This window comes from Plectrocnemia conspersa, unplaced genomic scaffold, assembly GCF_051122295.1.
Source record: "Plectrocnemia conspersa isolate PC_06_02 unplaced genomic scaffold, ASM5112229v1 ptg000014l, whole genome shotgun sequence".
Taxonomy (NCBI): Eukaryota; Metazoa; Arthropoda; class Insecta; order Trichoptera; family Polycentropodidae; genus Plectrocnemia; species Plectrocnemia conspersa.
This window is the reverse complement of record NW_028277178.1, coordinates 20,632,918-20,659,551: the sequence shown is the minus strand read 5'-3', so window position 1 is coordinate 20,659,551 and position 26,634 is coordinate 20,632,918. Positions and strand designations below refer to the sequence as shown.

General features: G+C 31.0%; 3 protein-coding genes and 1 long non-coding RNA gene across 11 annotated transcripts in view; 2 read left to right on the top strand and 2 right to left on the bottom strand.

Annotated features, from left to right (window-relative positions):
* Positions 1-15,929, bottom strand: part of LOC148226491 (uncharacterized) — a 69,185-nt gene extending 53,256 nt beyond the window's left edge. For 2 of the 5 annotated variants that reach the window (XM_088204204.1, XM_088204203.1), the window contains exons 1-6: positions 15,845-15,905; positions 15,598-15,662; positions 15,457-15,532; positions 15,175-15,254; positions 15,024-15,094; positions 7,726-9,046 (exon numbers count right to left, since the gene is read on the bottom strand). In XM_088204204.1, the coding sequence (XP_088060330.1) occupies positions 8,803-9,046; positions 15,024-15,094; positions 15,175-15,254; positions 15,457-15,532; positions 15,598-15,662; positions 15,845-15,863 (555 nt within the window). In that variant the 5' untranslated portion in view covers positions 15,864-15,905 and the 3' untranslated portion in view covers positions 7,726-8,802. Of the gene's footprint in view, positions 1-7,725; positions 9,047-10,155; positions 12,427-15,023; positions 15,095-15,174; positions 15,255-15,456; positions 15,533-15,597; positions 15,663-15,844 lie in introns of those variants that run through there. The other 3 variants (XM_088204201.1, XM_088204202.1, XM_088204205.1) reach the window with 3 other exon arrangements.
* On the top strand, positions 2,623-5,619 carry LOC148226492 (membrane-bound acylglycerophosphatidylinositol O-acyltransferase MBOAT7-like). The gene is made up of 6 exons (XM_088204194.1): positions 2,623-3,344; positions 3,467-3,908; positions 4,442-4,653; positions 4,725-4,910; positions 5,083-5,218; positions 5,288-5,619. The coding sequence occupies exons 1-6, from the start codon at positions 3,112-3,114 to the stop codon at positions 5,504-5,506; spliced, it is 1,428 nt and encodes a 475-aa protein (XP_088060320.1). The 5' UTR covers positions 2,623-3,111; the 3' UTR covers positions 5,507-5,619.
* A 1,123-nt stretch (positions 15,930-17,052) lies between the features above and the next one.
* LOC148226490 (uncharacterized) lies at positions 17,053-22,271 on the top strand. Of its 4 annotated transcripts, none has more exons than XR_015812303.1 (5): positions 17,053-17,859; positions 17,925-18,078; positions 18,159-21,086; positions 21,188-21,394; positions 22,025-22,271. It is a non-coding gene; the product is annotated as an uncharacterized LOC148226490 (long non-coding RNA). The 4 variants fall into 4 exon arrangements; XR_015812304.1 differs by having other exon boundaries at positions 17,054-17,859; positions 21,250-21,394; XR_015812302.1 differs by having other exon boundaries at positions 18,159-21,394.
* A 79-nt stretch (positions 22,272-22,350) lies between these two features.
* Positions 22,351-25,541, bottom strand: eIF3m (eukaryotic translation initiation factor 3 subunit m). Its single transcript, XM_088204196.1, has 7 exons — positions 25,384-25,541; positions 25,088-25,267; positions 24,470-24,564; positions 23,261-23,476; positions 22,918-23,183; positions 22,705-22,848; positions 22,351-22,635 (listed from the first exon to the last, which is right to left on the bottom strand). Exons 1-7 carry the CDS (start codon positions 25,426-25,428, stop codon positions 22,418-22,420), a joined length of 1,164 nt encoding a protein of 387 aa, XP_088060322.1. The 5' UTR covers positions 25,429-25,541; the 3' UTR covers positions 22,351-22,417.
* Between the last annotated feature and the right edge of the window lie 1,093 nt (positions 25,542-26,634).

Genomic DNA, 26,634 nt, shown 5'->3' with positions numbered 1-26,634 from the left:
CGAGTCCTTATAATGTAAATAAAGGAGTACCGGGTGTTTCCGCATCGGGCTCGTGGCTCGGCTGTTAAATGGGATGTGAACCGCCTTTGAAGTGGCTTCCGTTATTTTTTCTACTCATTCAACTATTACCCAACACAATCGTTTATTTCCACAAAGGCTATTTTTGATATCTGGACCACACATAACACGATGGAGCTATCTTACGTGCATAATTTAATTTATAAGTTGTAACACACTCGAAAGTCATAAGATAAAATAATAATACAAATAGAGGAGTTAATAACAATATAAAATAAATAATATGGAAAATTATTAAGAAGAAACAAAAGATAATGAAAAAATACAGTAAGTAATTATGTTTAAATAATTAAGTTTTTAATATGTATCTATCTAGAATTATCTACCCACTACCCACAACATCTATAGATGCACAATTAAACTAAAAATAAACACTCGAACCAACATTTTTTATTTCCAATAAATCATAATGAGATATGTCCTTCATAGCATTAACATTATCTTTTAGGGGTGTAGTCCTATTCTCGGGGTTGGAATTTGGAGTTGATTGTCATCCAACCACTGCCTTTTACGTCACGTGTTAAAGTAAAGGATCTATTTCTCATCTTCAGTAACAATTCGGCTCAAAAATCAATCTTTCTGTTCTAGAATCATTAATTATTAGCATATTTAAATTCTGTGAAGTGTGTAGGCGGCACGTTGAGCTTTTGTATCGATAATATCGGACCTGCTTTGATGGCAGCCCTCTTATCCTCACTAACAACTTTTAAGACTACCCTTACGCAGATATTAAATGTCAAAATTTCCGGAACGTAATTTTTAGAACCACATTTGACACTTTATATATTTAACGCCATCTCTGTCCATATCATTACAAATTTTTTAACTGTTATTACCGCATTATAATCGAGTTCAAACTCATAAAGTATAATATAACTTACCTGATATTATTTTCTCTCCACTGCCGTTGTTTATTTAGAGTTAAAAATATCCCGTTATTAAATACACTGAAAAGTGTAGTTTTACCAATAAGAAAGGCATATCTACCTAACCGATTTCCTAATATGTCCTTGAACAGTTATTGATTGAAAATATTAGTTAAAAATCTCAAGAAAATTTTGTGAAAAAAAAAATATTTTCACATCACAGTGCACAAGTTGAGCCGCGAAAATGCATAACTAAACTGTACATCATTCAATAAAATACTACTGCAGTGGTTTAATCTGTGTCTAATTGCCTCCCGATACCATCCGTCTGCAAAAAAGATAAAACAAAAAAGTGTTTACATAGTTATATATTATATAATAAATAATATATATTTATTTAGTTCATAAAAAATACGTATTACATACCGAATTTCAGAATAAAATATCTGTGTAGATAATTCAGATCATATTATTATTTGTAGTAAATCTTCGGTTGTAACATGACAGGCGTAAGTCCAATGCGTTATAATGGGGTAAATCTGTACCAACTTAATAAGTCAATCAGATATAATGAATACCTATAAGTAAGTATTTACCACCAGATTGAAAGTCTAAGAATCGGTGACATCTATATTATTAATAATAAATTATTATATGTAATATAATTTATAACTAATAGGTGTGACTGCAGCTAGGGTCGGTTTTTTAATAATAGCCAATTTTTTTTAAAATGCTGCCGGAGCTCGAACCCACAACTTCAGAATTACTAGTCTAAAACGTTAACGCTATACCGTCCTTATATATAATACAAATCATGGTAAAATAATATATAATGGTTTTTGCCATAATATAGACAGTAAGACAGAACTGTCCATAAAAAAAATGTAAAAAATTATACCAGCTTTAACTAATTTTTAATTGCCTATAGAATCGCTACAAACGTCGTGAATAGAATGACCCCATTCTGCCTGAATTGTACAATCTCAGAGTATTTATCAAAGAGCGTCTTCTTCATGAAACAAACAAATGAAACAGTTGGAATGGTCCGTCCCTTACTAAAAATCTATTTTTAGATTTTTCCTGGCTTATTATTCACCAAATATTTTTATTATCTTATATTGTCTTTCGAGTACATTAATTATAATGAAATATAAAGGAATCAGTCCTTTCAATGTTGCAGTATCGGTAAGGTTCATTGGTCGCAATGACCATGATTAAGGATTCCGACGGCAAAATCGACTGTGAGGTCACTACAGATTTTAAATTTAATATTACTTATAAAAATGCAGTAAAATTTCATAGATCAGTTGCCAAAAACAAGTTGAGTCAAACTTTAACACTTAAAAAAATCAAATAACTATTTCGGGATTAAATATTACTTTGTTTTTCTTCCAGATTCTAAGAACAGAAACTTGGAAAATATATAATGTAAAAATCAATTGCTTTCCAGGAACAAGGTCTACTTTTAAGGTTTTAAGGTTTAAGCGGATGATCCCGCATGGGTCGTATCAACACCTTTATGTATTTCTGTATCTAGGTAGTGTTGGTCGTATACAGAAAAATATTCAACGTATATAAACAGCATAACTTTAATGAATAACTCAACATTTTATGCTTTCTGTTTTAGAAAATACACATATGAAAATTTTCAGATATACTTATTTTCAGCACGTTCTCTTGATCTCAAGGCCTTAGATTATTTTTTATTCAGATATTTTAAATAACGAGGATTTAAATTGTCCTGAAATAAATTTTGCAATTTTATTTCAGGACAATTTAAATGAGTAATACATTAAATAATTGTTCCATATAAACGAATTGTTTGTGCATAACTGTTGGACAGATTAGGTGCATGTATGTATAATATGTATATAGCCTCAGACAGTTGATAATCGGTTTTAGAAATTTTCGTGATTAGCTGTATATTTACACTTATACATACTGTCCATGTCCATTTTTTACAGTACCATTATTAAATTTTGTGTTTGGTAAAAAGTTTTTTATCGTATTATCTTAGATATTGGACCTGATTAAATATGTATGTATTATATATATGCTCACTTTTTTATCGTGTAGTCTTAGACGTTGGATCTGGTTGGATACAGTACATATATACGTTAGCGCACACAGGTAAGCACGTCAATAGAAGATTAACTTTTGTTTGAGAATGTTTGATCTTTACAAATTTGTGGTTCTTAGTGAGAAATATTATTTCCGTTCCTTAATGGTATTTTTCGTTACGACGTTATTTCATAGACAAATCAAAGATCCATGGTTGAGAAAGTGGTATATGACTATCCAAGGGCTTGTTTGTGCAGTTATATTTATAGGATTTCGCATATGGGAATATATCACTGCTGCGTTAATAACATCAGCTTTGATAAAATTATCAGGCCCCAGGTAAGCATTTAGCGATTAACATAACAGAGACTGCTTTTCAATAGTATCTATAAAATATATGCTCCTTATAGGAATATTTTTTAGTAAACGTATTCAAAAATCTAATAATATAAATATTTCAGATATTGTCACATTGTAACGCTGGTGGTTTTATTGGTATCGATAAATTACTCACGATTCTTGTATAGGGAAAACGGAACTTTCGTGACAATCTTTTTTGATTTTTTATATATGAAGTTTTCTGCGGTAATGATTGGAGTTTCTTTTGATATAAACAATTCTCATTATGAAAAAAGAGAAAAAGAGAGAGGAAAAAATGGAGCTACATTTTATCCGCAAGACGACTATTTGACAAATCCTGGCTTATGGGACTTGATGCATTTCAGTATGTCTTATTTAACGATCTTTGGAACCTTTCATCGATACAGGACATACGACGATTTCATTAATCTGCCGTTTTCAAGGCATGTCAAGACTTTCAAAATTATAATAAGGAAATGTTTTCTAGTTATGATAACATATTTTCTATACACCGAATTCCATGGAAAATACTTTCCGCAGGAGGTATGTTACTATAATAAATTAAAATAATATATTTATTGAATCATTAAGTACAAAATATACTTCTCAATATTTATTCATCTCTAAAAATATATATTCCCGGTATTTCTTGTATTTTTTTCATAAACATATAAATATCTGTTGCATTATTTAGCAAATAAAACGTTTAATACTTCTGCGAACATGCTCCAACGTATTTTTAAAACTGTTTTATACAATATATTTAGATCACAAGGCATGCATGAAATTAGAGAATACAAACCCAACAATTAGTTGCTTAATTTATTTATCTACTAATTGTAATATAATTTAATAAAATAGTTGCATATCTGTACAAGAAATGTTTATAAATAAAATGTTATAATTTTACGTACTATTATATATCGTTGAAACAAATTTGATAAAGTAACTTAATACGAAGAATTTTTTATTAATAATATATCAATTCTTAGAAAACACATCATTCACAAGTTGGCACTTAACAACTACATACAAAGAGTGATTAAAATATTTCAATATGTTTATTATACTTTCAGTTTCTATTAAGCGAAGACTTTAAAAGCTGCACTTTGTGGTATAAAGTTCTCTATAGTTTAACTCAAAACCAAGCCTTAAAATTATTTTTACATATTGGTTTTTTCACAATGGAATTGACATATTGTGCGATTGGTTTTGGAGCATATCCTGTTGAAGGAGAAAGTGTATCAGGACACGGACCTATGAAGAACTATAAAAAATTGACCTTAATGTGAATAGTTCACATGCTAATATTCCAGTTTTATATTAATGTAATGATCTTTTACTGTTTTATTCTACTAGGTCCGAAGAGGAATGTGCAAACGCAAACTATGATTTTAATACAGTTAAGCAAATTGATAGTATAATCGTATATTGTACACCATGGGTATTAGAATCAACTAAATATTGGAATATGTCTATACAATATTGGCTAGCTTCATCGATCTATAGACAGTTTTATAATAATCCGAAACTTAAAACATTTGGGTAAGTTTAATGTTGATTTTATATATTAATCTCAATGTGATTGCAACTGCTTTATATTTATTTTTCCTTTTGTTCTAAATACCCACTTATAAATTAATTGCTAATTAATAATGTATTGTTTAAACTTTTCATTGATTTTTCAATCATGCGAATAACAAAACATAAATTTCAGTATAATAACAACATCACTAGTCAGTGGCTTGTGGCATGGATATGAAATTGGATTTTGGTTTCATCAATTTATCATTGTGACATATGGTATTGCTTCAAGATATGTTAATAAAATTTATAAGAGCGTAAATGTATTGGTAATGTATTTAATTATATACATACTATGTTTTAATCTTACATACTTTTAACCTAAGATATGATTTTAGGTGTCTATACTTATAATAATTCTGATGTTTATCACTAAAGAAATTTCTTTTGGATTTGCGACTACTCTTTGGTTATTAATGAGCTATGAAAATACCATTAACTTTTTAAATAATACGCTTTGGATTCCAGCTTTTTATTCAATTTTTTTTTATATATTAGCATTTTTTGCATATAAGCATTTTAATCGAAGGAATAATAAACAACAAATCGCTGAATAAAGAAAATATCTTGTCATCTTCGATATATAGAATATTTATGATAATGAAACATGACATCAATAATTTGTTATACTTATTATGCTGTTTAAATAAATATTATTATATTTGTTGAATTTTAGTTTCACATAAATTATATTGTATAGCAATATTTTGGCTACCAAGATAAGATTAATTTAGATTAATTACGGCAATTTAAGTTGTGTTATTAGTTTTTTTGCAGTAAGACAGCTAGTTTAAAGTAAATTAATAAGTATAGTAGTCATTTTGAGACTTGGCCCCTTTTTGTTGGAAATGTTTTTTTAAGTGAAATTTTAAAAAATCTACAAAAAATATAACTTTAAATTGCCAACGTTCGTCAAAATTTAACTACACATTTTTTCTGTATAGAGAAGCTACTTCAAATCCACATTATTTATATTATATTTAAAATTCCTTATAAACTAAAAATATTTTTTTAAGTTAATAAATATTTTTTTAGAACTTCATAATTTTTCTATATATTTACAATTTGAATAAAAAAAATCGATAGCGTAGTTCGTTTTAAAGCGCACCAAAACCGGGACTTCCCTTAACTGTAAAATTTGCTTACATATGGCAACTCTTCTGCCATCTGTCAAGCGCGCGCAACACAGAGCTTAGTGCAATTAAATAAACAGTGATATATGTATGTTATAATCACAGCAAGTGTTAATTGAAAATGATTCAAAATGATGTAGCACTTGGAATTATAGACAATATAAACAAGACTTTGAATTATGAATTTACCGGTAAGTGTTTGATTATATGAATAATATATCACGGAAATTCTAACAAAATTACAATTAACGCTTTAAGATCAAATATTATAAAACAAACAGCAGTGATTTGGCAATTAAAGATTTACATATCAAAGTTAATTAAACATATTACAATGGTATGATTAGTGTAAACAAAAAGATACATTTTACCCACTATATATAATAGTATTGTTAAGGTTAATTTTCATAAGTAATTAAAGATCTAATAACATTTACATATGGCAAACAATTAAAATATGACGTATTGCGACAACTTTCAGATGAAGAAGAGATCCCAATATACGTGTTTAATCCTCTACGGTCTACGGTAACTTCTGTTAAATTTGCTCTTCAGTTGTCGTTTAAATTTCATTTATGAATTATATTAGTAAAAATAATGTTTTCAATGTTTAACTCTTGATAAAGGACTTATTGTTTTTAATTATTTTGCAGTCATATATGACGACCACTTAGAATTGGTATACATAAAAAAAAGTAATCATCTCAAGTTTAAGTCACTGTCAGCAAGTATTATCTTTTTATAAAGAATACTACATACTACATAAGTTTGATGTAACTAAATATCCTGAATATGGCTGTTCCGAAAAAGAAATAATTGCACAGAACAAAAATTTATAAAATAACCCGTTCTGAGATATTTTGGATATCGATTATTCCAGGTATGCAATCACATTTATAATCATTGTAAAATGTCGTCCATTAGATAACATCCAAAAAACTACACATTTATAAGCTGTCCATTGGGTGATATATTGCTAGTCGTCGCTCGGAAAGGAACGATCTAGGTGAATGTTTTTTATTATGCAATAATGATTTTAATTTATTTTGTTTATATATCTTGGTGTATACAACAACTCACTCACTACCCTAAATATTATCACTATTTGGCACAAAAAACGTAAAAATCAAAAATGCGAGATCCCATGACTGACGTTTTAGGACAAATATAAAATAAATTTAAAAGTTCAAATATTTGCATCCTAGCTAAATTATTATGTCATCATTGTCAGTTCTCTGTGTCAGTATTGTGTTCAGATTTAAATTATTGTACAGATGTAGTTCTTATTGTTTATAATTATTTTTTAGAAGCCATGAGCAAGCCATAAGATGACCATGAAAAAATGGAGCCAAATTTCTTCAGCTAAATAACCAACTGCATCACAATCATCGTCATGCGATCATCGTGAAAGATAGCCTCCCAAATATCAATAGATAAAAAAATACGTTTTATTAGCATTTATATGGTTTGATCGACATTAACTTTCAATTCTCATACATACTATGTATATATTACAAGTTCGCGTTTAAAACGTATCTGGTTTATTTGCAATTCGAGTAATTAAATTCAGTCAAAGCTAACGAATATGTGCATTAAATCAGAAGCAATGCTAATTTTTATGTATTGTAAAAGGAAAAACTCACTTTTCGGTCTCGGAGCACATTCTTCCCTGTCTCTTCCTCCTCATCTAAAGCAACTTTTTCATCTGTCGTCTTTTGCATTTCTAGGTGAAGATCTTGCAGCTCTTCAGTGGCGACTTCTTCAATGTGTTCCTCCACCAACTCTTCCACATTCTCACCACTCGTCTCTAAGCTCATGGACTTCCCAAAACCAACAATTGATTGCACCACATATGTAGGGTCATCAGAGAAAGGCTCAAACCCTTCAAAATCTCTCTCATGCATAGATCTTGGCCATAATTTCTTCCAGGCAGATATCATCGTACCGGATGTCACTCCCTGCCAAGCTTTATCTATGAAGTTAATGCAGGTGAGAATGTTGAAATTTTTTTCCAGAACTCTTTTAAGGACAATTCCGTATCTGATGTCACCTCAAAGCACTTTTGAAACATTGCTTTTATGTACAATTTCTTGAAATTATATTCTGATCCATGGGCTGGATGAGTGGTGTGATATTAGGGGCCAAGAACTTTACTGTGATAAAACTAAACTCTTCCAACAATGTGTCTTCCAAACTTGGAGGGTGTGCAAGAGCATTGTCCATTACCAGAAGGCACTAAAGGGACAACTGATTATCCTGGAGGTATTTTTTTACACTCGGGCCAAACACTTCATTCATCCACTCAATGAAAATTGGTCTCGTAACCCATGCTTCCTTGTTTGCCCTCCACAACACACACAGTTTACTTTTAATCACATTATTTCTGCTAAATACTCTAGGAGTTTCTGAATTTTACACCAATAATGGCTTCACTTTACAATCACCACTAGCATTACCATACTTATCTTTCATAGGCTTATGTCCTGGCAGTGTCTTTTCTTCCTATGTAATGAATGTTCTCTTTGGCATCTTGTTCCAAAAGAGGCCAGTTTCATCACACCTGAAGACTTGTTTTGGGATGAATCCTTCAGCCTCTACGTAATCTTTGAATTCGGACACAAATTTTTCGGCCCCAGACTTTTCTTAACGAGATCGGCATGCAAGAGTCTGGCCTTTTTACATATGATGGCCTCCGAAACAAAATCGCCATTTAACTGTTTTTAGTTGATCCAAATTAATAATAACTGTTCGACATCTTCTTGTTTCGTTAGCACATTCACGCCTCTCGCTACATTAGCCTCCTTTATTGCTTCCTTTTTCGCCACAATGGAACTTATCGTGGATGACGACTTCCCGTACATGCGGCCGATTTCAGCAATCTTAATGGCGCACTTGTATTTTTCATGATTATCTTCTTCTTCGAAACTGCTGGTTCTGGAAGCATTCTTTGGACCCATGATGGAACTAAAAGGAAAGTTTTATATATATAATAGGCTGTTGTATTAAAATACGAATAGCTGCTGAAATTATATGTACATACACATACAAATTTACATAAGTCAAAGTCGTATGTAAATAAGTTGACGTATAAGAGGAAAACATCGTAGACAAACTACTGAAGTGTGTGATACGACTCAAAACAAGTGAGAAAAACACATCATTAAGATAAATTTTATAAAAATAAATAGCATTTTATGAGGGCTTCTGACACTATTTGAAATAGTAAGGTACCATGAAGAAATCTCTACCTCAAAGATCAGCATTCAATATCAAAAATTATTCCACCTAATCTCTTTGTGAAATATATCTAGTTTAAGGAAAAGAAAATCCTGTTGGATTTAGTATGTGATACTTTAACTAATTATAATACTAATATGTATATAATTGCAAATATTAATGTTGAAATATATTAATTCAAGTATTTTTTAAGAACTTGTTGCACCGCTAAATAAATCTTGATCCGTTTTTTGGGTACTCATTGTTTCCTCAATTACTTTAAAATACTGCTGTTTTAAGATTTTTCTTCGCTTTTCTGCCAATACGACGGAATGGTGTCTTTCGACTAACGTGATGTTATGCTTTATCCAATAAAATAAATCAGCAGCGGCAAACCCGTGTCTCATTGCCAACCCGTGCTTATTAAATCGACAAAAATTCTGATTTCTATTAAAATTTAATGGACACAAATCTATTATTTTATCACTATTTTAAACAAATCTTTAATAACAGATAATTTCGACGCAACGTAAATGGATGGAAGCAACCTAATATGGAAAATAATATCGGTTGAAATTTATTGTCTTAAATCATTCAGACAATTATGTTAAGTACATAATAAGGTTCGGATATCCTTTTTTTATCCTTAATTAATAATGTATGTATTCAAATTAACGACATTGGCAACAACTTGATATTAAAAAAATAAACATAAAATAACTCTAGGTGAAATATTTGTGCCACATTCTGAGTTAGTGAATGCAATATGCATACACTAAAAAAATTTGGAAGGCTTGGAAGACTTGTAAGATATGGATGTTAAATATATAGGGCCATTTTATTAAAACAATGATAAGTAAAGGCTCTTTTTTATTACAAAACCAATATATATACAAAATGAAAACAATAGTAACAAAGTATGAGATATTGTAATTATATAATATACACAATACTGTGAAAAAAGATTGAGGCCACCTAGGCACAATTATGTTTTGAGATGAATAAATTAAAAGGCATTTTTAATTTTAATTATTCGCCTGTAATATATATTAAATTCTTTCATACACACTTTCAAATAGATTTTGTATTTGTATAATAAGCATTTATATCCATTCTTTTCATAGAACTAAAAATAGTCAATATTGAGTATTGTAGTTCTTTTTTGACAAGCCTTATTTAAGTTTTCCAATAAATACTCTATTTCATTGGGATCAGGACTTTGTTGCGGCCAAAATTTAAGGTTTTTATTTGTTTTCTCGCTTCTAATTATCCCAAATATTTTGGATGTGTATTTGGGATGTTTGACTTTATTTTTTATTTATTTTTCTTTCATAGAACTTTTTTTTTAACTGTTAACCCCATTTTGACTAAGTGCCTTCGTACAGTTGAAGGGGAAACTAAAGTCGATTTTGTAGAACGAAGATCTTTTGCTAATTCTGACGAAGATTTCTTCGTATTTCTTAAGCTTTGAATTTTTATATAATTAGCTGCATCATAATCAATCTTTTTTGGTCGCCCGCACCGTTTTTTGTCTTCAACTGACCCAGTTTCTTCAAATTTTTTGATTAATTGTTGCACTGCATGTCTTGAAACTTTTATATTTTTTGCAATTTGCCGTTGACTTAAACCTTCTTTATGATATTTTACGACTTGACGTCTCATGAATGTTGATATTCTTTCAATTTTTCTACAAAAATGCATAAAAACAGATAAAAATAAAAAACATTTTTTATGTCAAAATACCTTGCTCATATATGATTGCATCTAGAGTACGCTCAGGATAAGGATTCCGGTTTGTTATTGTATGCGTGAACTGTGTGGCTCAAAACAACTTCGCTCAGAATATTTATTTTTTTTATTTTAAAGGAAAATATATGTTTATTATACATACATATTAATAAAACAATGTAAATTAAAATTAAGTCTAGATTAACAAGAAAATTATTATTATTAAAAATATGTTTATTTAACATACATATGTATGTACATATTAAAAAAAAACAATTTAAATTAAAATAAAGTCTAAGTTAACCAGAAAATGATATGTTTATTTAACATGTACATACTAAAAAAACAATTTATATTAAAATTAATATTATTCAGAGTCCTTATCACTTATTTCACTTTCTAAATCGCTCGATGATTGTGTTTCATCAGAACTTTCACTATTAATACAAAATATAAATTGTTCCATATTCTTATCTACTAATTGCTCACTTTCATAAAATAATTTTTCGCAATTAATTGCATGACGCACTACATTATGCCACTCGTTCAGAGTAATTTTTTCTTCCTTTTCCCTAATCAAGGCTATATGACATCTTCTAACTTTCTAGTTATATTTTTTTTGCAACGTGATTTTTCAATAAAGCCCAAATTTTTTCTATGGGGTTCAAATCAGGGTGATACGGTGGCAAACGCAATGCAACATGTCCGTGAGCTTTCAATATCTCGTCCACATAATATCTTTGCCACTTTGGTTTGTACTGTTTAATTAAATTATAAAGCTGTGGCTTTAATAATGCATAATCAAAACTAATATTTTATTTTATGGTTTCTATTAATATTCTTCGATTGTCTTCTGTTTTCTTCCACTTAAATCCAACATCTTTTAAAATATCTCTTAACGTAGTCAGACCTCCAACAAAATTAATATCCTTGTCTTTTTTTATAATATTTAATATTCCTGGTGCTGTTGGCATTTTTTTGTGTAATACCTGATAGTTATGAATTAAACGAACTAATGCTGCTTTTTCAAAATCGTCTAGCTGAATGGTTTTTGATTTCGCTCTTTTCTTTTTTGGTGATATAAAACCAGGCGAAGATAATTCTTTGTTGTTTTCGAATTCATTTATAATATTAAAAAGAGTTCTGTTTGAGATCCCTGAAGCCTTAGCAACGCGACATTGAACCTGATGAAAATATACGCGATATTAGTTATTTATAATAATGATTTCATACGCTTTTATTTCAATGACATTTATACCGATTGAAAATAATCGCGATACTCTACGCTAGCAATCACTGAAGCGTTATCTCTTTCGTCCTTCATAAATTGGTAGACATTATAAATTATTTCCTTGGATTGAGCAGAAAGTGGTTTTCCTTTTCCGAGCTTAGACATTATTCTAAAAATATTAAATAAATAATTAATTATCCTAGTCGAAAGACAATAAATTTAATTTTAATAATTATTGTTAAATTCTATTCCCTTTTTTTAACGCTGTGTAAGCAAAGGCGGGTTTCATGCCTAATATCCTTCTTGGAAGGTTTTATAGGGGTTTTGGAATAATTCCTGCTTAAGTAGATCTAATAAAAGAAGACACCAGATTTTATTACTAGGAAAAGAAATCCCATTCGATTACACAGAGATCAAGGACAAATTTTTTTTCGATAATCCAAAAAGGTTTTTTATATTGTTTTTGTAAAGTAGCAACAGCTGTTTTTGGCAATTCTCTCACGATTATTATTGACAGCCGAAGGGGCTTAAATTTTAAAATATAAAATCTGAGCTAAGTTGGAAATTTCAATGGACAATTAAAAATATATTATTTAATCGAAGAAACCAGACATTGATGTCATTAATTAAATATTTGCAAAATTCAAAATCTTTCACTAGTCAAAAAAATAATGAAGTCTTTAGCTATTCTTCAAAAGCAAAAAGATATAAAATGGGGAACGAAATTATTCGCAGACTGTTTAATGGCTCGACGACTATTAAATCATTAGAATTCATTGAATAAATTAAAAAATTATCATTGGCGCAACGATAAGAATAATAACTATTTTAAGCCTTACAGAGAATACTGTAAAAAACCAACAACGTACGAATTAATGGAAAAATAATTAAAATATTTTAATCCACAGGTAAGAGAATGAATAACTTACAGTGTATATTTGAAGCCTTGATATCAATTAACCCAGATATGTCCAAGAAATTTTGTTCTCTTAAAATTTCATTTATAAGTAAAAAAAACAGTGGCACGAGTTTAGTGACCTACCCATGGGACAGTGGGCATATTTGGGTTAAACAAATATCAACACAAAATTATTTCAAATAAATCACTAGAGAAGATCGAACTTCCGTGCCACACTGCACTTTAATGACGAATACCAGCGTTGACGAATCAGCGACTGTCCTTAAAAGAGAAAGCGAGACAACGAAGTACACGCTACATCGCTTCTCCCTCTCATATACATGTACACGCACACAATAACAAACCGGAATCCTTATCCCGAGCGTACTCTACCAATGAATAATATTTAGCTTTACACACATTAAAATATTCTCCAAAATAACATTATTTTTTTTAAAACAAGTAATTAAATACTTGGAATAAATAAACATAAGAGGTACTGCTTTTTCTTTTAACTTTGCATTGCACTAAATTCTCACAAAACTACACGTTTTGGTGCAGCAGTGTTAACGTCTTTAAGTGTTAACGTCTAATGCATTGTTTAGACCTTAAGGGCTTATTGTGGACTAAGACATGTTGTAGAAATTCTGTTTATTAATATTCGGCGATTAAATATGAGAATTAAACGTAAAGTCGTGAAAGATGTCAAAGATTCGCCTATTATTGTAACTAAGGCGATGATGGACTACACAAGAACATAAAACGATGCATAAAGAAAAAAAAGCTTGTTGAACTCTCAAATTACGAGTAAAAACGAATTGTGACTAAGACTTTTTACACAGTACTGTACTTCTGCAGCATCTACATCATTAGGGCCCCTTTTTTGATACATTTGTGAGTGATTTCTACATGTATCATTTATGAGTTTGCACATGTCTTAAAAGATGGGATTTTACTTTGAAGTTTTTAAGTCAGGAACATCACATTGAGTTTTCATATGTTCTAAGAGATGGCATTTAGTTATAAACGTTATTCCACATTTTTCACATTCAAAGTCAATAGTATCGCTATGTGTTCGCATATGCCCTGCAAGGCTGCTTTTATATCTTAATGTCTTTCCGCATTTATCACATTCAAAGTCACCAACATCTTTATGAGTTTGCATATGCAGAAAAAGTGAGAATTTGTATTTAAATGCTTTTCCACATTTTTCACACTTAAAATTATAAACATCGCTATGAGTTTGCATGTGTTTTGAAAGTGTGAATTTATGTTTGAATGTGTTTCCACATTTTTCACATTCATAGTCACGAGAATCACTATGAATTTTCATATGATTACAAAGTGTACTTTTAGTTGTGAATGCTTTTCCACATTTTTCACATTCAAAATCACGAACATCGCTATGAGTTACCATATGTTTTGAAAGAATGTTTTTAGTTGTGAATGCTTTAGCACATTTTTTACATTTAAAGTTACGAACATTGTTATGAATTTGCATATGTTGTGAAAGGTATTTAACTGATTTTCCACATTTTTCACATTCACTTAAAACGCTGAAATGTGTTTTCATATGTTGTTTCACTAATCTCTTAATTTTGAATGCTTTTCCACATTTTTCACACTCAAAGTCACGATCATCATTATGATTTTGCATATGTTGTGTAAGTAAACCTCTTTTTTTAAATGCTTTTCTACATTTTTCACATTCAAAATCCCGAACATCACTATGAGTTTTCATATGCCCTGAAAGTGTGCTTTTATCTTTGAATGCTTTTCCGCATGTTTTACATATAAAATTACGAACATCGCTGTGAGTTACCATATGTTGCGTAAGATATTTTTTTGAATTAAATGCTTTTCCACACCTGTCACATTTGTTTTTACGAGAATCTTCTTGCATACTTTGAACTCTGGAACAGTTTCCTCTATCTGGATTCTAAAATTTAAAATTTATTCGTTAGATCAGCTTATAATAATATTTAAATAAATACAAATCAAAATCTATTCAACTATTACTTTGGCGTTGTAAATTTGGTGAGATAAAACGTCCACACTGGTAGTACTTGGCTTAAAAATATCTTTAACATCATGCATTTCTAAAATCATATAATGATAAACAATTAAAATATATGAAATGTAACCGAATACCGAATAGAAATATAAGGTGTCCAGATTTTTAAAATATTGAAGGACCCTAAAAAAAGGTAATTTCGGACATCTTTGTTCATTCAGAGTTGCTGTAAGAACAAACTTTTTGAAGAGGACGTCTGGTCACCTTATGTATTAAGTATGTCAAACCTATTTCGAGCATGTCGTCTGCGCTATCTACGTGTGTATCTTCGCTCTTATCGTATTCAGACTTTACATTTAGGAACTTAAAAAGAAAACATTATTTAAAATCACATGGGTTAACAAGCGCAACATATTATGTTTCATTACCTCGTCTTTACATTGCACCATGTCAACGGGAGCGAACGTTTCTTCGTCGTTTACTATGTCAGCTTCTGCAAAATTAACATTAATACTTATGAGGTACATCAAACTTATTGTATATTATTGATGAAAATACAATAGGTTTCGTTTCTAACTTATGATAATATTAACTTAATCAATTTCATGGAATGTCAAGAAAAAATATATTACTTGATGACAATTGGAAAAAAATAAATAATATTATGGATTATACCGGTTTTAATAAACGCCATTATAGCTGTCAAGTTGAGAGTATGACTTAAAATGTTTATAATCGTTATGGTCTAAATACAATGAATAGTCGAGCATGATAGACAAAAAGGGGATTTAAAAATGTTTAAGAATTTTATCGTTCAAATGGATTGTTTAATTTATAACAAATATTATGTAATTCAAATTCATTTTTTTTTTGTTTTAATAAAAATAGTAACACATTTCTTTAAAGAAAAATATTTCCGAAATACAACGATCTGTATAAATTACATGTGATTTATTTGTAACAAAAATTTTGGCCATATTAAAATCGAAATTTAATTAGGCCCCAACAACGTCAATACAAAGTATTTTATAAAATTTAGCTACTCTTATTTGAAAAAATCCATTGCTTTTTTATCTTGCCTATATTTCAAAACTTTATGAACTCTATAAATTAATTGGTGGTGGTTTGTTTTGGTTCGTGTAACGGTTTGAATTTTTTTCGAGATTTAAGCAAATAAATTGGAAACTAGAACTATAATTCCACAAGAATAAAAATTGTATAATTTTTAAGGATTATGAAATAGACTCCGCCAAAATCGGCTGCCCGTGTACCCCACACGTATGGCAAGTGTGACTCTGGTTACACAGTCATCATACAGCCTGCCTTTAAATTTAGGGTTGTAACCTAATATTACATATGAAAATATGTTTTGATTAAAAACCAAAAAATGCTGTACTGATTTATTTGCAACATGGCCAACAGCCATGGCAGGCCAGTAGCAACTCATTGACCAGAGCCGTCATCCGACAGTCGTGGATATGCGATTCTACTCGGTGGAATTATTGTAAGTAAACCGACGGCGATTCTATGAATAAACGTTTTTAAAGGTAGATGTTGACTTTTCATTGATTCTTCTCTGTTAATTTAGTTTTCCTAAAAGGATAAATTTAGCAGGTGAACAGATAGAACCTCAACTTCTTCTCGAGTAAGGTGTTAAAACATAAGCATTACAAAATAATGATTTTTTAATTTCATAATATTATTTCTCAAACCTGTAAGAGTAACATTACGAAGAGAAAATTCCAGAATAAATATATATCCTGCTTTAAATAATACATATTTGGCGACGAGTGGCAATTAAGGCTGATTTACACGATGCCAGTCGGCGCGCCAGTCGACGTTGCTAGTCACTGGATGCCATCATGTAAACAAAAACAAACAAAAAAACACCATGTAAACGCTTAACGCCAGTCACTGGAGAAGCCAGTGCGCCACTGGCATGCCAGCAGCTGGCAGCGCCAACAGAACAAATACTTTTGTTTTGCTGGCACGCCAGTTCCTCTTTCCACCACACTACCGTACTGGCGCAAGGTGAGTAGCGCTTTTTCGCAGCAATAATTCTATAACTTGCTGGCACTGTGTAAATGGTAAGGCGCCAGTGGACTGGAATGCCAGTCGTCGCGTGCCAGTGACCCGCCAGTCAATTTCCAGCTGGCATGCCAGCAACTGGCAGCTTGTAAATAAGCCCTTAGATACACTATAGACATATTTTTGGAGTGAAAAATTGAAACATAATGAGTTATTATTATGTGTTTACTATTATTCTTACATGTAAACATAGATAATATAATAATAATGATACTAAACGTACATTGTAAAGAATCTCGCGGGCCTGAAAAATGTTCAAGGCGGGCAATCCGACTACCCGAAAACCGAGTGTAGTTGTGTGCGTGCGTGCGTGCGTGCGTACGCGGCTTAGCGACGGTGCTGCCCTCAAATGTCAATCGAGTGCATTGTCGTTTGCTTGTAACGGTTGTTTACGCGTGGGCGTCATTTGCTTAATAAATAACTACCACGATGGAACATTTTCCTAAATCTTTTAACTACGTCGAGGTTGACACTAAAACTTTTCGATGTGATATAAAGACTAACGAGGAAGCGGAGCGCTGGATAAAAGAATACAGTGCGTTATCCAGAACAAGTTGGAACTGTAAGAGTATGAAAAAAAACCCCACAAGATATATTTCACAGTAAGTACTCTAATTAAACTAATAATATAGATAACAGTTCTTATACACATACATAATTATTGTAGCATTAGGAAAATATGTCATCATTCCCAAACCTGCAAACTTGACCCTTCAAAAACAACGCATGGAAAATCAAAAAATTTGTATTGCAAAGCTGAAATAGACGTTCTTGTCAAAAAGGTGACTTGTGACACAATGAGGCGTGATAAATATCTGAAGGTAATTTCAATATGGTTTTTCCTTTTGATATATGATTCATATTTATACATATATGATATGAATTCTGTTTAAATTTTAAGGACGGATATCAAACAATAATACAATTTATCGGAGAACATAGTCACCCAATAATAAACGCAGAGACGTCATCTTGTTTTCCTCCATCTGAAGAGATCAAAAAGACTCCGCCAATTGAATTATTTATACCGCTGCCTGATATTTGTGATTCTATTACAGCTAGTAGCAGCAGCAGCAGCAGCAGCAGCAGCATTAATATTGCTCCATGTGACATATCCATTGCTGATGGGGATTTTAAATTAAATGAAGAGAAAGAAATAGTTTCAATTGATAACAACTTAAATGTAGACATGAAAGAAAAATTTGCCGATTTTTTTTTAGATCTTAAAAATAATTGTTTTGCATCAATGAAGGGAGTATTTGATCCTGATTTGGCCAAAAAAATTCAGGACGCTTTTAAAAAAGTAGCTACTGATAATAAAAATAGAATTAAACGTAATTCTGGTGCCAAAATTAAAGTTCAACCAACGGCCATTAGTAGGCGAAGGATAGGTATAACCAGGGGCAACTCAGTTGTAGCTTCTGGTCGCCCAGCACTTTCAAATAAATTAAAAATAAAACGTTTGAAGCGGTTGCATAATTTAAGTTTTAATATTAAAAATAATAAACCTAATGGAAAGTCACATGGGGCAGCACATTAATGTACGTATGTATGCATTTTTTTCATTTTGTTTTTATATGTCCTGTCATTATCAGTTTTCTTTGCTGATTCTTTCTGATAATTATTGTAGAATCAGCGGATAAAATAAAAAATTGAAAACTGAACGATTCTTTGATTTGTTTCAAACTATCCTTATACTTCATCAATTGATTTCTTCAATGTAGCCAAAAAAATAAGTAGATGCTATAACTATAATTATGGATTACAATGTAAATATTGAAAAAATATTTGTATTAAATTAATAACGAATGAATTGATTCATATACGCCATGAACTAGGGCTTTGGAGTCGGGGTCGTGACATTTTAAGCGGAGTCTTGGGATGGTAGTTTCTCGAAAGCAGCTGCCGTGTCGCCGGATCAGTCCAACGACACAACAGTTTTTATAACTCGGGATCCCAACTAGTTTCACAGGATTGTTACAAAATACACACATAACAATTTAGAAATATATTTCATATGAACATAAGAAAAATGGTTAAAAGAAGTAAATATACATAATATAAAATATAGAATAAAATTATATAATACAATTTAAACCTGAGAGATCGCTTGGCTAAATCTCCATAATGAGTTCAGTTTTGTCTGACTGTCTTTAGACTGTCTGCGACTTCCTGCGATTAATTGCAACTGGCTGCAACTGGCCATGTATGGAGAGAACATCTCCTTTTATACATTACATTCTTTCTTAATTAAAATATTATTAGTTAATTACTATTTCATTATATAAAGTACATGTAATTACACTTGATTGGTATTTAATGATAACACATACAAAGTTCGTTCACATCAAACAATAGTATCAATAATGTAACAATAAGGGTGGGACATAACACAGCGTTATTTATGTTGCTTACTTATAACAATGCTTAGGCGCTTAAAATAAAAAATTAAATAACCATTTTTACTGTGTTGAGTAAATATATTTAAATGGGTCGAAAAAGAGCCGAGGTACTAAACTGTATATTCTATTTGAGAAACGGATGAAGGTTAATGAAAATATGAACTTCTATTTGAGCAGTTACGATACATTTTGAAATACATTTACTCAGTGGCGATTTTCAAAGGCAAATGTTCGCAAGCATGCAATTACACGAATTTGACGTTTCAAGTTGCGCACGATTGACACTTGAGGGCAGCACCGTCGCTAAGCCGCGTACGCATTCACGCACACAACTACACTCGGCTTTCGGGCAGTCGGATTGGAAATTGGGGTTGCCACTCGAAAGAAGCCGTCAAGCCAATGTCACCCAAGCACCGCCTATAATATTTCAATACCTCATGACTTAAAAGTCAAAATAGAGAATTATTAAACTATGAAGATAATAACAGACGATGAACTGGCTCTCATAAGCACACAATATGAAGCTTCGTGGAAAGAACTGGTTAATTCGATATACATATTTGGAAGTCATTGTCTTAATAATATGCTAGAAATTTATGTATTAAAAAAATGAATTATAGTAGCCTAACTAATATTGCACATATACTTATGACTTAATAAGTTATTATTAACAAAGCGATACATAGACAGTTTAAATTGTTAGCTTTACAAAAAATAAAAAAAGTTGTTGTTCACTGTAATTCGTTGAAATTAAGTTATAATACAATCTAGATTAATATAGTTCTTTTTCATCTCTTGTTTAATTCACATGCAACATTTTTATCAATTCATTGATGAACTTTCTTTACAGACAAGTCCGCAAACTACACATTTTCAATGTTGCCTTTAGTGACAATGAATATATCACATGATCTTGAGACTTTTTTATGTTTACTTGAAATTTTGAATCAGAATGGTGGGAACCAATTGCCATTAGTACCGTATATCATTAATGCACTATAATATAACAATAAAGGTAGGATCCCGAGCAGTACGGTTTGCATCTTGCACCGATCGCGGTGCGACAGTCGCATGATGCATCGTTGACTTCATCCTACGCATCATGCGGTACTACTTGCTTGAATCAGCCAGTTTCGCGTATGCTCTCTATTACAATGGGTGGATCAGTGCCTGCAAATATTCAAAATATACTTGGAGGAAGAAAATGATGATATATAATTATATTACTTTCATTTAAAGAGAAAACCTACGAACCCAATATAATTAAAAGCAGAAGGGAAGGATTTTACAAAACATTGATAAAAATGTACTTGGTTTGGATAAATTTAGACAATATTGCCGATTTAACTTTGTCCTTAATTTACAACAATCTTTAACACAAACTTAAGGAGCTATTAGTCCAGAGGAATAAAATATTTCTCACTAAAGTAAGTAATTAATATAAATATATAAATATGCATATTATTGGAAACATTAATTCTCGCTCAAAAGCACTACTATTATTTCGATGAAAGTAAACAAGATCCAGTATTTGTAGCAGGGTTACATCTGCAGGTTCCACATTTTGCTCTGACACACTTCTGTTTATAGAGGAGTACGCAATGGTTCGCTGCCTCTGTGTCAAGCTGAATCTAGTTGGTGCGAGATTCATAACTAAATGTGGACTGTCCATTCCCTCGAAGAAGAACTAGAATTGCTGGGCAGACGGCGATGCACTTGAAGTGCTATATGTTGGGTAAATATGAAGGATCTACTACCATCATTTCGTACTTTGTAAGTACATTCGTCAAACAACTCTTTTGTACGAATGTGCAAAAGCGGTGTGAGTTTTTTCAACACATTTTTGATGTGTCGCAAATGATCTCAACTCATCTGCGTCATCTTTTTTATGAAATGCTGCATTTTGTGACATTGGTTGAGCTTCATCTCGTTTCTGGACGTAATCGGCATTAATTGGATTATCGTATTCCACATTAGTTGGATTATCAGCTGACTGCCTATCCGATTCTGATAGGGGAGAATTATTAACATGGTTTTGTTGAGATTTTTGGGCACTATATTCATCCGGTAGTAATATGTTGGAACTACCAGTATCTACAATGTTAGTTACACTTTGTCTTTCTTTTTGCACGTTTTTCAAAAACTCATTCTACAGTATGTTTGGAATTTGTATCTTGGATTTTTAGAGGCTGCAGATCCTGTACAGTATTTCATCTTCTTTTTTTGTCATGTGTATGTATCTTATATTCTTCCACCGGCTTTTAAAAATCTCAGCTATAACAATATTTTATTTTTTTATTAATACAATGTATAAAGAAGCGTAAGCAACAGCACCACAGATTATTTATAAAATCATTCGTTTCAGGTTCCTTGCAACGAGAGAAAGCCATGCATCACTATCATAATCTTATAGAATTTCGGGCAGTTACATTTCAAGAATCATAAAGCAGATTTAAACCCGCTGAGAAAAATGAACGCCAATTGCAATGTCTTTTCCTACGTGTAACGATTTTAAGAAGATTGAAGCCGATTTCTAGAATTGGAATATGCCAAATTGTGTATACAGTATTGATGGAAAGCATGTTTGCATTAAATCACCTAAACACAACAAATGGCCATCAACGTGTTTTATTTTTTTATAATAAATGACTGTTGGGAAATAAATTAAATTAGTAATAAAAAATGCCAAGATCATCAATAAAAATTATATTGAGACAATATTGTTAAATACTTTAGGTGACAATTATTTAAATCAAGTTCAAAGAACTTTTTGTTGTTGAGCTATCAATTCTTGTTGGGCTGCGACGACGTTCTTCATTCCTTCCTGTATTCCATTTAGGTTTGTTCTCCACAAATACAGCAAATCTCTCAATTGTTGCCATTGGGGCTTTCCGAACGTTCTGTGCATTGTACTTGAAACATGGACCTTCTTCAAAGACTCGTCCATACGAGCTCGCACCAATTTAGTTTTCAAAACTTGAAAAAAAGCATAAGTTAATAAAATTTTATATGAAAAATTAAATCCGAATAATTATATGTTTATACCTTCAATAATAAAAGCTTCAACTTCATCTTCCTTCAATTGCAATTCACTTTGAATCAATTCAAAAGACATTTCCGGATTGCTTTCAGCGAGCTGCATGAACGATAATAATCGCATCTTTTTCATGTTTTTCTCGTGATTTAAGCCTATTGTATTAAATAATATACTTATAGAACCATATTATTGGATTTATAAAATATAAAACAAATACAAACCTTGGTTTTGTACGAATTCTTTGTGATCATTATAAAATTGTTGATAGCTAGATAGCTTTTCCGATACGAATATAGACAACAAATCGTGTATGAGTTCTCCTTCCAAGAATCTCACGGGTTTCAAAGACAACAATGGATCGAGAAGGAAAGTATTGGGATCGGCTAAAGCTGTAACGATGCATTTTATAGCGTCTTCGCGAGCGTATGATGCATTTTCTGACGTGTATGTGCCGAGTAATTCGATCATAACTTTGGAAGCCAATTCGCTAACGGATTTACAAATAAATTTTTACTTTTTTTTATCGATATTACATATTAGCATATTCTACATTATGATAAATACCTGTTCGTATCCTTGAGGACGTCATGGAGGAGTCTATACAACTTTTGCATTTGTTCGGAAGATGGAGGACATGCGGAAAATTCTTTCTTCAATTGTTCGACGCCTGTGAAAACTTCTTTGACTTGTCCGATCCGGGAAGCGATTCCGATCACGTGGTAATATACGTGATAGCGAAGAGGAGACTTTGCCTCTAAATTTTTATATAATCTCCAAAGCCTAAAATAACATTGAATCATAATTGCAATTTCATAAAAAATATTATGAGACATTAGAAAGAATATCTTCATTATTATAATAATGTGTTCTATAAGATGTTTTTAATATGAAGTCTAAATATAAATATCGATGAAATCGCCCATTGCGTGAAATATGCAAAAAATTGTCTAATTCATGAAAAGTGCATGTCCAAATTATGCATGCATTAAGCCAATGAGATACTAGCGCTCCAGTATTGATTTTTTGAACTGAGCCGATGTCATTTTCGACAATTGTAAAATGTCACATTTATTGAAGGGTCCAAATTTTTTGCCGTTAAAAATAGTGGTCCATGTACTTATACTTTATCTGGTCGTGCAACTAGTGCTAGGAGATTGGCATATTGTAATTGAATGAAATAAAATAATTATTAATTATCACAAGTTTTTCAAGTAACTATTGGATAGGTTAACGTTGGTCAGAACAGTGAATAACTTTCAGCAACAAATCATAGTGCGTTCACTGTTCTGACCAACACTCGCGAGCACCTAACCTGTCCAACAGTTACATCATAAGAGTTTAAAAATCTACCATACACCCACTATATAAATCGTGAAAATATATGCACATCGTCATATTTATAGTTCTCGACTTTTTTGGTATTCAAAATGGAGATTAACATCACTGTAATGACATTTAGTCTAGTAACAAAAAACACCACAGGAGTGCTACTATCTATTTTAAATCAATGTATGAAATAAGCAAAATAATCCCTGTGCAATGCGCATTCAGGAGATAATTTGCCTACTTCACGAATTAGGCAATTTTTTCCCCATTTCACGCAATAAGCAATTTCGTTTGTGGAAAACGGCAAACATTAAAGTGACATTGTTCTCGACATAAAGCTCGTAAAATTATATTCTTAATTCTATTGTATAAAAATAAATACAATTAAACAGTAAACGAAAATAAATATTAAAAGGAATTATGGATCATCAGTATTAAGCAACTTACGATTGAAGGGCAACCATGCCTAACTTTTGACCGGGTGCTTTGGATAATTTTTCGCTAAAAGCGAGAATTAAATTCTCACCTCTCTCCAACATGATCTGAAATAATTAATTAATAAATGAATTATTAAAAAAAATCCCTGACTAATTTTCTACTCAATAAATGTATTATAATCAGTAATAACATTTTTAATTAACTATTAGAGGTCCAAAGACATTTATGTCATATGCCCAATATAATTTTTATTTTCTGCCATAATAATGTGGCAACCCAATAAATGTGTTATACTTAAAAAATAAAACGATTAAGGTTGTTTAGTGTTTATTATAAGCTTATTTTTACTTTATTAATACACACCCTCAGCTGTAATTACAGCTGCAACCCTTTTTGGCATACTGTCAACTAATGACTTGCAGGTGGATGACAATTTTTTCCATTCCTTCTGAATTTTTTTTCGCAGCTCAATTTTGGTAACAAACAAACCCCTGCTTTTTAGCGAAATACGTGCAACGGCTTTTGCATATTATTGTGGACTCTCAAGAAGTTATTTAAATATGTAAGGTTTTCATTTGACTCACACTGGTACATAAAATCAACGGAATTGAATTAAAATTCACTTACCGAAACCATTATGGAAACAATACTATTGAGGATAGCGTCGATTTCTTCTTCATTTCCAATTTTGAAACACGTATCGCAAACACCGACGATCTTATGAAGATCATCTTCGACGCCTTTCGCCGATTTCTCTTCAGATATTTCAGCACCGAGGCTCTTGAAGTACTTTCGCAATTCTTGAGCCTGTTATTAAACGATATATAAACGTATAATTGAGACAATAATTAAGGAAACAGTAACATATTGAATTTTGAGGTTAGACTCCATAAGGTAGTTGCGAAATGCGAGCAATTAATTACCTGGTCGTCGAGCGACAGCTCCATGAACACGGCTGGCGCTTGCATGATGATGTTTTGCAGATTTTGACGTTGGAAAAACTCAAATCCGCAAAATGCCGCAGACGGACGCCACGATGACACGTGCGCAAAACAGAACTCTACTAAGCCGACCGATCAATATCGATGCATATGCATTCTGTTTTACCGATGCACTTTTAATTGTTCTGACAATAGATGACACTACTATAATAAATTAAAAATAAATATTATTTTTTTCAATTTTTATTTTTATTGCAAAAAAAATATTTAAATATTTAATTAATAATAATAAATATTAACATTTACAAAATATTAATAAACTAGTGTTCATATTTATCAACAGATGTCTGAAAATAATTGGAAAAATATATTTTTAAAAACTTATAACGTACAACTATTATAGTTAAGACCTATTTAATATTTATGAAATAAATTAGTTATATGTATATCAAATTCACCGTTTTATTATTACAATAAAGGGCAAAAAAAACATTTTCAATGATTATATTTCGTTTTATACATAAAAAAAATATGTAAAAAAACCTGCAATAATCAAATAAAGAATAAAACAGTTAGTCAATAATTTAAAAAAATAACCTTAAAATTCAAAAACATCATGTATTATTACTAATAAACAGTAATTATGTAAAATATAATTATTTCATTGCACCCCATTAAGTTTTCAATTCAATTTGATTTTTTAACAAGTTCAATATATTTATTGAGCTGCAGGGAATTTTGTTATTATAAATCAAACAGATTAGCGGTATCTCTAAAAGTATCACTAATTTATTTTTTAGTAACCTTGTCATCGATGTCAATGACAAATTTAATACCAATCTAACGTTTTATAAGCTGTAAAATAATAATTATACGAAATAGCAAGAAGCGAGAAATTCGAGGATATTAACCTTTCTAATGCCATGAGCCACGTACGGGGCTCAATCGCGTCGCGATTGTATTGCCAAGAACCACTTACGCTACGAAATAATATTACAATATTATTTATTTATATAGTCATCAATGGAGAAACGTTTAAGATTATAACGACTTGAATAGATTTCTTAAAAATGGCTAAAATTAATGTGATTTTTTTCGACAGTGGTGCCACTAGTAAATTACGTCTTTGTAATATTAGGAACGTAAGTTTTAATAGCAATTGCTAATTAATTTTTTTTCAAAATATATTTAGATGAAGCTATAGCAATAATTTTTACTTTGTATAAAATGGTT

Coding starts and splice junctions, on each gene's coding strand:
- LOC148226492 (XM_088204194.1), top strand. CDS start 3,112: ATGTTTGATCTTTACAAATTTGTGGTTCTTAGTGAGAAATATTATTTC. Junction 4,654..4,724: donor TATAAAAAATTGACCTTAAT/GTGAATAGTTCA, acceptor TTATTCTACTAG/GTCCGAAGAGGAATGTGCAA. Junction 5,219..5,287: donor ATAAGAGCGTAAATGTATTG/GTAATGTATTTA, acceptor ATATGATTTTAG/GTGTCTATACTTATAATAAT.
- eIF3m (XM_088204196.1), bottom strand. CDS start 25,428: ATGCAAGCGCCAGCCGTGTTCATGGAGCTGTCGCTCGACGACCAG. Junction 24,565..25,087: donor TTGTTTCCATAATGGTTTCG/GTAAGTGAATTT, acceptor TAATTATTTCAG/ATCATGTTGGAGAGAGGTGA. Junction 23,477..24,469: donor GGCATGGTTGCCCTTCAATC/GTAAGTTGCTTA, acceptor ATGTTATTTTAG/GCTTTGGAGATTATATAAAA.